The sequence below is a fragment of the Poeciliopsis prolifica genome, unplaced genomic scaffold (genome assembly GCF_027474105.1).
Source record: "Poeciliopsis prolifica strain line A6 unplaced genomic scaffold, Auburn_PproV2 SCAFFOLD051, whole genome shotgun sequence".
In the NCBI taxonomy this organism is placed as follows: Eukaryota; Metazoa; Chordata; class Actinopteri; order Cyprinodontiformes; family Poeciliidae; genus Poeciliopsis; species Poeciliopsis prolifica.
Window position 1 is genome coordinate 3,390,482 of NW_026562426.1, and position 11,729 is coordinate 3,402,210.

General features: G+C 40.7%; 1 protein-coding gene across 8 annotated transcripts in view; it reads left to right on the forward strand.

Annotated features, from left to right (window-relative positions):
- Positions 1–10,732, forward strand: part of nrxn2b (neurexin 2b) — a 686,688-nt gene extending 675,956 nt beyond the window's left edge. For 7 of the 8 annotated variants that reach the window (XM_055058558.1, XM_055058563.1, XM_055058560.1 and 4 more), the window contains one exon: positions 7,835–10,732. In XM_055058558.1, the coding sequence (XP_054914533.1) occupies positions 7,835–8,721 (887 nt within the window). In that variant the 3' untranslated portion in view covers positions 8,722–10,732. The remainder of the gene's footprint in view (positions 1–7,834) is intronic. The other variant, XM_055058564.1, reaches the window with a different exon arrangement.
- The last annotated feature ends 997 nt before the right edge of the window (positions 10,733–11,729 follow it).

Below are 11,729 nucleotides of genomic sequence, written 5' to 3' on the forward strand. Positions count from 1 at the left end.
GATCACCAGAAGAGCCTTTTTTTTTTATCTCGGTTCAGATCAAATTTCCAAGCGGTTGCAGGATTTTCTTGGTTTTCCAATAATTTGAAAGAGTTGGTTGACCTTCTGAAAGCTTCTCAACATTATGTTGTCCGTATCAACCGTTTTATTAAATGAAAATATGTTTTCTTTTGTAGGATTTCTTTTCGCCCTCATTATTTGATTCAGCTGTAGAGCTTTCAGGGAATCACAGTCAGATGCAGGTTGGAAAAAGTAGGTTTTTTTGCCCAAGCAGGCTTTTAATGAACATAATCAATACATTTTCAGTGCGACTCAGGCTGAGACTCCTCTGGAAGTTTGATGTTAGCCAGCTTTAGCATTTTACAGTCAGTTCTGAGATGTATTTGGGATCTAAATTGAAGTTTTCAGCATCCTTCACAGATAATCCAAGCCCATCCTGGAAATTACTTTTTTTTTATTCAGATCAGACAAAAATTGAGTTATTGACCAAAAATGAAAAGAAAAAAAAAATCTTAATTTTGGGAGACTAGTGATGGGTCAATACAAGCATAAAACACTGATCTTATCTCCTGCCATAAACTCCTAAAAATCAGCCACTGTCCTCTGCTTGCAGTGAGAGAGAGCTGACTGACACACATACAGTTAACAATAGTCTGTTGCCATAATAGCAACATTTCAGACCAAAAAAAGAAAAAAGAAAACAGTCAAAATCGAAACCTGCAAGTCAGGCTTTTCAAAGGTTGGTGATCTGTAAGAAAACTGCAATCAGTGCACCTCTAGTACTGAAAGTCAAAAGTTGTGTTTCCAGAAATCATAGTACATCCCACGACTTAGACCTCCAAATTCTTTAATGTGCCAATTATATGGTTGAAACTTCAACATACCAACATGACACTGGTCCAAGTTGAGATTGGAAGGGAAAAGTCCAGCTAATGAGTCACATCTGGAATATCTCTACTAAAAATCTAGGATCAGAGCTGAGAACCAAAACAATTAACACCATGAGGGCTGCTGAGAAAAATCATAATTATACCAGAAGCACTTTAGGGCTAAAACGTTGTCTGATTTCTCTGCAGCTGGCTAAAGGTTTCTTAGCCTAATATGTAGATTTGAACTTTCATGTATAGTTGTTTTGCTGTGTGTATTTGACAAACAATAATTTTTTTCACACGGTTCTTGTTTTCAACCCTGATTCTACCCTCCTGATGGAAAGAGGCAACGGTAAAAGTCCAAAATTAATATATAATGTAATGTATGCATGTAGAGTGCTGACCAAAACTGCTCATGGCTCGTATTCCATCTATGAAATTATACAAAGTGAAAACAAAACAAAACACTTTTCTGTCTAGTTTGATGGAAAAATAACTTCCGTTTTAAATCAAAGCTCAAGCTGTAATTACTGAAAACAAAACTCTTGACTGATCTGTATTCAGCCACGTATGTGCGTATTGTCTATGTTTAAATAAAAAACGTGCAGCAAGCGATCCCAGAACTCATTTAAGCTATAATTAAATCCAAATCCACATCTGTAGAGGGAGAATTGCTTCTCTTTTTCTTTCTATTTTTCCTCCTTGCGTTGCTGCTTTCCCAGCAGGAAGTCCCATCACTCGCCCATCAGACGACCAGGGAATGTGTTTGCATTTTTCTCTGAGAACAGAGAACGCAGACTGTCCAGAGCTCCTAATTTTAGTCATTTCTCGTTTAATTAGGTTCAAATCTCTTGAATTTTTCAACGGTGAATTAGCTTTGCAGTTTCTTGCTTTAAAAAGAAAAAAAAAACGAGTTTGACGGTGGGGAAAAGTCAGCTAAAACGAGACGCTTTTTTTGTTGTAAGTCTGAAAAATAGAGCAGAGATAAAGACAGGATAGTGGAGAAATGGTAAATTATGATGTGTTCAAATCAGGCTGAGATTCTCTCTGCAGGTCTGACATGTTTCACACTGTGAAATCAAATCCTCTCCGGTTTACAGAGGCAATCCAGTGGCTCAAATGTGATATATGAAATATGTAACACCCTGCAAAGCACTATATAAAGTCAGGGGCATTATTGTTGTTGATGTTGCTGGGCTTTTCAAAATAAATCGATTTTTTTCTGAGCGACAGCTGCAAATGCACCATTTGCAGACAGCTTATGGAACCCTTACGTTTGCTCGTAATTGCTCCTATTGTGGTGTCGTTCCGCAGCAAGCGAAGTATCGGGCTCGGACATGCTGCTGGATATTCCATCTGCGCTCTAATCAAAGCCGAGTTACAGAATGCTCAGCCTCCAAACAGCCCTTTTCCCCCCCTTTTTATCTAAATATTTCAAACGCGCGCGTTATCGGCAGCACGAATGTTTTCAAGCGAGTGACATTAATGCATCAGAGTCAATCCAGGCTGGTCTCATTTTGTGTAAATAAAGATGGTGGGTGAGTCACGCCGGGCATTCAAGCGGTGCAGCATGAGAGTAGAGGTTCAAAAAAAAAGTTTCATCATGTGGCCTAAATGTGAACCCACCGCCTCGGCAGCTTAAATCAGTGCTCAATAAATCAGAGAGAACATCTGATACTCTCTCACTTTTAGGCACAAATGACAGAAACAAGCAGTCACAGGAGACATGAGCTGGAAAACTGTTTACATCCCGTATATACACACATATAGAAACTCTGCTCTCACTAGAGGTGTGTGACACTTCATATTTTGATATGAATCCAATACCCAGTAAACTAAAGGTCAGAATCACTGATATCAATACCGATATAATACTTAATGGGGCCTGCCATAGAAATGTGTGGCAGGCGATAGCCCTCAACGCGTCTCCACATAGACTGAACGCAAACAAAATGCGCCTGACGCTCAAAACGCATTTAGTGTTAACACACCATCATATGTCCATTAGGTCAGTGCTTCTAAATTCCAGTCCTCATCATGTTTTAGATGCGTCTCTATTTCAGAACAGCTGATCCAAATGACTGCATGACCTTTTATCATAAAAACCGACTGGGTGTCTCACAAAGATAGAACTCTGTCTCCACCGTTCTGTCTCACACACGACAGATAGCAGAGGATCCATTACCTTAGCAACAGAAGACAGCAGGGCAGAGCAGCTGATTAGGACTACAAAAATGCATCACTGTAGTTTTAACTATGGCAGAATGTCATAGTTAAACAATTAACTTATTAATACAAGTGAATAATATTAACTTGCATTATCTTTTTCTCTCAAGTTAGACATTAACATTAGCACAAACATTAGCATTTCACTGCCCCCACTAGTGCACTGTCATAGGCAGTGCAATAAGATTATCCTGCTTTGCTAATACTAATAAGTGTTAGCATTAGCATTAGCCTTTTACTTTAAATAAGTTATTTCTCTTACTTATTAGCCATGTTTAGTATACTGAATGGAGTAAGTCAATTACAGACAACCTGCTAGTGATGCCCCACATGCTACTGACAGTATTCATGCTAACATTAGCATTTTGGCTTATATTTTTGCTAATACACTCATTCTAACATACTGAATGGTGCAAGTCCATGTTAGTGAACATTCTTGTGATTCTCCACATGATACCAAGTATATATATATAAGGCCGATACCATTAATAATATTGATGCAGTAGTGGTTTAAAAGACATCAAACTTGTGACTTTTAGATGTTTGTTTTTATTTGATTAATTTTTAAAGCCCAGGACATAATTTAGATCAAGTTCATAAGTGTCTTGAAAATGTTTTAATAACATTAACATAATAAACAGAGGCAATTGAAAAATAACAAATTTAAGTGCAAAAAACTCTTTTGAGAGCAAATCTAAGCAACATATCTTTTTACAAAAGATTTGAGAAACTACAATGCAAATATAAAATAACATTTCAAGAGGGAATATGAAATTGAAGTATCAGTCTTAGAAGCTAGTATTAATCTGATACTGCTTTGGTATCACTACGAAACAGCTACCCTGGTTCTTGGCAACTTTCATTGGGAGCACATGCACGACACATCAACCTCAGGTCAACTCTCACCTTCCTGTGAGGACAATCAGAGATGCATGCAGGGGACCCAAAAGGTGCACAGCACGTAGATATTGTTGACTGAATTAAAATACTGTCATCAGGCTCAAGGCAAACAACAGAAAATGAAAAGATGGCAGACTTGATAACTGCCTGGCCCACTTTGTGGATGAGGGGTGAGATTCATTATTTTTCCAAGTAGTGCCCTTGCCTGTCAGTTTACATAGGCCGATGCCATAAGGCCCCGAGGCTTCACCGCTGACTGAGAGCACAGCAGAGCGATGGGACGGGTTTGACAGAACAATCTCTCACTTAGAGCAATCATGTGCGGGATCAACATTTCATAAGTTGCTAAATAATGACTGCATGCTGTGTTCTTTTTGGTTTGCACATCAGCCAGGAATAAGCTGAGAAACAACATCCCCCGTACAGCTGGAGGATTACAGTGCTGCTAAAGCCTCACAAGGTCGTCCACCTGCAATGTCAGCCACTCTCACGGTGGAAGTAGGACACTGAGAGAGTGGAAGTAACTGCTCATAATGGGGGTGGGCCCACAGCAGCTGTGGCAAGTTGCACTTGCAGCATATCTGCCGCAGCGTAAAGATAGCTGAGCTGGTTTCTCCTCACCCTCTGTCAAACGTCGCTTTCTTTGTTAGACAGGAAAAAAAAACTATCTGTTTAAGACGTCCTCCAGAATCCTCTTGTTCCTCAAACGTGCCACCACGCTCTGCTGTCCTCCTGTCGTCACGGCGCAAGCACATCCCTCAGACACAGAGACAAAGAGTGGAGGGAGATAACCGTAGCATTGCCATGGAAACTAGACTTTAGAGCAATGGCAGCGAGAGAAGAAGTCAGAAAGTTTGAGATTTACAAAGTCCTTTTTCCTTCACAGCTCTCGTGTTTTTCCACATGTCTGTTGTTTTTTTTCTGAAATGTAATGTTACATGTTTTGGTAGTCATGGTAACTCAAATGCATTGGTTCTTTGACATTATTTGCTGAAATGTGACTAAAAGGTTTATGGGGTGGGGGTGTTTGTGTGTTGATGAGTTAACTAAGGGCCATAGAGGATCTCCTACAGTCCCAGAACCGCTTTTCCTTTTTCCTCATGCCCGTCTCAACTCTGAACTGCCCTTTCCAGCCAGAGCCTCACCCACAGAGTTCCACTCACTCACCCCGTCAATCAAACAAAGAGCCTGAGCCATGATTTTATGCTGTTGATGTTGGCATTATCTTTGGTCATGTTTTGCTCTTACCTTCCCTTTTTTTCTCTCCCCAAAGATGTGATGTAATTTATTCCCATGTGCCATGTTTTATGACTGTTTCGTGCTCTTTGACCCTTACATATTTGCCACTCTCACCAAAAAAAACAAACAAACCTGTATTTATTTCACTGCTTTGTGCTCTTATGCTTCCCGATATGTGTAAACAGTTATTCTGTCACTGAAGGATTCACCTTTGGTGTTTGTCCTTCTTCATTTTGCGCCCAGTAATCTTTCTTTGGTGCTTATTTCACTGTGGGCATAAGACAGATTAACAGAAGGAGTTAAACAAACTTTGGCTCATTACGAGCTTTTTCTAACCATTGGTTGCAATTTTAGAGGAATGGGTTTAGTTGGGTTAGGGCTTGAAGAGTATGTTTTTTGTTAAATATTACACTTCTTTTGGGAAAGTTTTTATGCCTTTTGAACTTTTTTCACATTTTTGCACATTACAATAACAAACTTCAAACAATTTTATTGGAATTCTATGTATGCCACCACAACGTTGGGATTTATTACAAAGGTGAAGGAAAAGAATGCATTGCTTAACACTTTGTGCAATTAAAGAAAACAAGGGGCAATTGGATTCAGACCCTTTACCTCTGAATGAAGTCAAGTGTAGCGTAGAACCTCAGTGTAAATACAACTGCCTGTGAAGCTATTAATAGACTGTTATGGATAATTGGTAAACAAATAGAATCATAGACCAAGCTAAAGTAATAAATTATTTGTGTTTTTGATTAATTTAAACATAGAACATACGCTAAAAAAGTAACTTCATGTGGAAATAGATGGCAACACAGAGCTTTCTGCTGGTACATCAGTATGTGCGAAATATGCACCAACAGGCACCAGAGGAAATGCGAATCTGATGGAATGAAAACTAAAAACATGAGTTCAAGGTTAGGTTGTAAAACAATATCCTTAATCATCTCATAAGAAGCTGGTCAAAGTGAATGGGAAAATAAATTTGGCTAAATATAGGGTAATACTTTTAGAGGTACCAAAAGAGTTGACACTAAAGTCCCTTCTATGTTGTCAAGTTTCACTAGATAGAGACATTGACTGGCTAACGCTGCCAGGTTGGGTGTTCTTCACTATGTGGGCGTGGTCGAGACTTCGATGATGTCATTTTGTGCGCGTACCCTGAGGCAACCAGTTTCTCCAAAATCTCTCAATATATTTGTTGTTTGTCCAATTGATGCCATAAGCGCACTTTCGCCACAATCGTACGAAAGGTTTGGACCTCAACATTTTATAATGTTCTCGTCGATTTGCACTTTGCCTTCTTGACAACTGCTACAGTCTGACTACGCACCGGTTGAGTTGTTGTTGTTCGAGGAGGAATCAATAGGCCAGTTATTGAATACAGTCTGCAACCAATGAAATTTCTTGCACTAGGTCTAGCTTTGTCTGGATAGAACTGAGTTGAACCAACCCAAAAATTAGGGTAGAATTGCACAGTATATGCAAATGGAGACTAATCTAGATGGAGGTTGGCTGGTAAAGAACTGATTAAAGCCATGCTAGTGGAGAAGGGGGTGAAGGTAGAAGGTGAGCTTCCAGGAAGACAAAGACCCTTAACATAAAACCAGAGCCACTAGATCAAAGCATATTTGTATACCCAACCAAAGTCCATACCTAACTTTGAAACTTTTATTGATTCAGTAGGGCTGAATATAAATCCATAAGAATTTTTTTATTTTGAAAATAAAATCATAAAACATGTTTCACTTTTCTCGCACTTCAGAATTATGCACAACTTTGTGTTAAATCCCAATAAAACTAAAGTTTGATGTCGCAATGTAAAAAAATGTGAAAAAGTTCAAAGTCGATAAATACTTCAGCAAGGCACTAGATGTTTAACTCCCTGCAACATATTTACTTGAAGTGAGCTTTGAAAGTGAATCCTTAAATACAAGACGTCTGCAGTGCCTTGTTTTGACAAATGAGCCATAGAAACCACCATGCCAAAATGGGGGGTGGGAGAAACAGGGAAAGCATTCTCATAACGTAACATTTGGGACAAGAAAACAGGTAAAGGGGGGTGGTTGTTTATTACTATCCGAGAACAATCTTACACAGCTTTCTTTTTGTAATTTTTTTTTCATGCAAAAATCATGCGGCCAATTTGTTGATGTAAGTGACCTGAACCTCGTGGTTTGCTATCTTACTTAACCACTCACAGCAGAAACACTTGAGTGCTAGCGTAGGTAAGACTAGAAAGTTAGCAGTTTACAGCAGGATTTGTAGTGCAATAAATGTTAAATTTGTCAGTGTTGTTTGTAGCTTACTGATATATTTTGTTAGCGACGTAGCATATAGGTCTGTCCAGACTAGAGAGGTAGATCAGGATAGAGTACTTTCTTGTATTTTGTACAACACACTGCAGCTCAGACATAGTCAGTACAGTCTTCTTAAACAGAAAAGAATAGACAGACATAACTAACTTCATGTTAAGATGTAGAAATTAATGCTGGCTTTCCTATTTTCATTTGAACTGTTCTGTTTGATTTTGACTTAAGGCGGTCTCTATAAGGCGGTCTCTAACACTCTGTTTCTTCGTTTTCTCTTTCTTGTCCTAGGAGGTGAATTAGTGTTGCCCATTATAACGGTGGACTCCCTAGACCCCCCCTCTATTGCCACCCACTACCCAGTAATTCCCCCGCCCCCCACCACCTATCGCCCTTTCCTGACCCTGCTTGAAACCACCAAAGAGCCCATCCCCATGCCCAATGGCCGACCCCCTTGCCCCTTGGACCAGGAGGACTGCGAGGAGACCATAGAGGTTTCGGGTTCGGGGGAGATGACAGAGACGGATGACGAGGACTATTATAAAAACTCTCCTCTGGTCACTGATAGAACTGTCCTCCCTCCTCCACCGGCAGTCGAGGGCGGGGTCCAGAACCCCCGAGACCGCCACTTCTCTCGTAACCCCAACTCCCATCACCCACCGCTTTCCTCCACCCCCACCGCCAACCCCGACCAGCTAGGCCCCCGCGTCAAACCAGCCGCTGGCGGCAGCAGCAGCAGTAGCAACAATATCCCAGCTGGAAAAATGAACACCCGGGATCAAGTGCTGCTGCCGCCGGCCCACCCCTCATCAGACCCAGGCCACCGCAGAATCCCGGGAATAACCTACCCCGCAAATTTCCCCCATGTTCCCACTCCAGATCCCACGTCTCCCGAGAGAGGCCTCCCCGGCGCCGTGGAGGTGCAGCAGTCCAGCAGCACCACGGGGATGGTGGTGGGCATTGTAGCGGCAGCAGCGCTCTGCATTCTTATCCTGCTCTACGCCATGTACAAGTACCGCAATCGAGACGAGGGCTCCTATCAGGTGGACCAGAGCCGCAACTACATCAGCAACTCGGCCACGCAGAGCAACGGCGCTCTGGTGAAGGAGAAACAGCCCACCACTGCCAAGACGGTCACCAAGAACAAGAAGAACAAAGACAAGGAGTACTATGTGTGAGGAAGCGCCGCCATCACACACAAAGACAGACAGCAGGCGCACTTAGAGAAGGAAAGAGACGGGAGACGGAAAAAGACGGAGGGAGAGAAAGCAGCTTTGGGGTAACAGCAATCACACACCGGCTGATTTGGTTAAAATTCAGTATTGTAAATTCAAACTACGGCAAAAAGGCAACAGCATGAACAACATAGAGGTGTTATTGTCCTTTTCACACCTTCTTGTATTCGTTAAAATGTTAACTCTGATTATGGTGGAATCTGGCAAACTCACCTTTTTGATCTTCATAGTTACAGTGCCAACAACCCTGGAGACAATGCTGATAAATCAGTGATTCCTTGGTTTAGCATTTTAAAGTCTTAAGTACTGTAAATATACACCATCAAAAGTATTGGCCTATAATTCATTTTGAGTGGATAAAACTTGAAAAGTCATGTGCAAACACCAAAACAGAACACACATTAGCATTGTGCTAGCATTCCTGGAACAAAATTTACCGCCATCTTAGAGAAATACTTCAGTCATGATACATCTGGGAGTTAAGAAACACCTGTTGTCTCTTGCGTCTGAATGGATCTCTCTCTCTTTCGCTCATTGGCCAGTGCTCTCTGTTTCTCTCCTTATCTACGGTGCCTAGCAGCCGATACAATGCGAACTCTGCCATGTTTCAAGCATGTAGTATTCATTTACGAAAAAGAGATAAACAGTTTTCCTTTCTGTGGAGTTTCAAAAAAAAAAAAAGGGGGAAAAAATATTACGATGACTGACGATCATACCGTTAAACGTAGCAACTATGTGAGATACCATCGAGCTCCAACCTAACGGATGCTAACTTGTACGTTTAGCCGCCAAAAACCCGTGGCCAAACCCACCTGGCCCATCTTTGTTCCAGCAGATATATGTCGTGTGTTTCGGGACGCCACACCGCCCCCAAGTGGGCCAACAATGAAACTGACATGTTCTTACAGTTACTAATCACAGAAAAAAACTCCAGCAAACCAGATGAACTCTGTTCTATATAACTATAAATATATGTATAGACGATGCAGAAACTTATGGACCTAAAGCGTGAGCAAGTCTATAAGTAAGTTTGCTGACAGAGCACAAGGAAGATGGACTTCAGAATTTTTTTTGACAACACCCAACTCCCTAATCTTGACAACCCCATCCCTCTCATGAACAGTGTGGCGGATGAAACACCCTATGGCAAGATTCAGCTGCTATCTTTTATTTCCTCCCTCCTCATTTCGGAATAAATGACAGACGTTTGGGTAATTCCGATTACATTTTTGCGGGAGTTCCAATGTGGGGGAGATCTATTACAGCAGAATAAAGACCACTTTTTGTCCTTCTCTTGCCTGACTGGACTGATGGCAGCCAGAGGGCAAAACTAACTTTGTGGGAGGAGTATCCACAAGAATGGTTAGTCCCTGGAAGATGTACAACTGAACTTTAGTATTCCAATTTTCAACTCTATAAAAAAAAGTAAACTGAACCATGAAAAGAAAATTCCTGAAACAAGTTTGTGAAATGTCTAAATATTTGACACTCATCCCATTACTGAGACAGACATGTGTTTTCCCTACTATCATTCCTGTTTGAGGAAAAAAAATGACCTGGGATACTGAAATTTCTATGTATTTTTTTCTTTTGGTAACTGAGCAAATGTGATTTGGGTTATGATATAGCATTCCCAATTTCCATGGGAAAATAAGATCCTCTTTTATTCTGTTTCTGTCATCGTTCATCTTTTGTTTCCTTTCCTTTTTGTGTCCTGCATCTATTCCTTCTACAGCAGACTGTCCATCTGTCAATCTTCTTTTTTCACTTGCCAGGTCCCATCGATTTTTTTCCCCGTCACGTTCGTCTGGTTTTTCTCCTCCTTCTCCATTTCACACATACTCCTCCCAGTATCTACCTGTTCTTTCTAAATGTTATTGTAAAGTGTTCCAGTGAGATGACTCTAAATATGTGTACATTAACAGAGGGAATACACTTGGTTATATACTTCTTACTTTGTGTCATGTGTTCTTTATACTGTCTTCTGACCCTAATTTCTGCTAAGTTTCTGCTAGTGGTGTCCCAGTCTGAGCCTGATAAATGCTTGGGCTCCTGATTGTCAGATGACCTGCCTTTAGTTACCAACAGAGAGGTCTTGGTGTGGCATTGAGGAAAAAATAGTCAAAAGAAACTCCCAAGTCTCTAAAGTTAAGAAATCACTTTCTGCCAAGAACAAGTCATTAGAGAGGCAGTCAGCCAAATTGTCACTGAGCCATATAAAAACAAAGAGGGAACATGCTAATGTTAGCATAGCATTATAGCAAAGTGTGCACAATTAAAACAGCAGGAGCAAAACTTTACTTTATCCAAGGGTGACACAGTTTTCTTGAAAGAGTCTGTTTGTGTTGCAGCAGATTATTTAGGCTGACCAACAGAAACTGGTAGTAATAAAATACCAGTAGCTCTCGGAGAGTAAGGGGTTGGAGGGATGGGAGTTGTCTTATACCCAACACTGAATTTATTGATTTTACTGAGGTATCAGGTTGTATAACACCAACCTGCAAATCCTTTCACTTATATAACTGTGATCACTGTCAGGAAATCCATCATTCAAACTGGTCTCTAGTTATCTTCCATTGACTTGAAACCCTTAGCGTCTGATAACTATCAGAAAAAGAAACGTCAAGTTACAAAGGTTTAGGCATCAGTGGACAAATGAACAGAAAAACTTCAGTCACGAGTCGTTTATCGGCACCAAGGTTTGAAAGTTACCTTTCTCCAGAAGGTTACTTTCCTTAATAACCAGGTGGTGCGGACATGTAGCTACAGCTCCTCTTGTTATGCTTGTTATACTCAAGAAAAAGCAAAAAATAGCTAAAGACAACAATAGCACTGAAGCTACTAAACTTACCAGCTATTCATTCAAGTATTCACTCAACTCTGTGTTAAGAAATTACAAAAGTATGGTATTTAGGGGTGTAACAAGATCTTGTTGCACAAGATCTCACAGT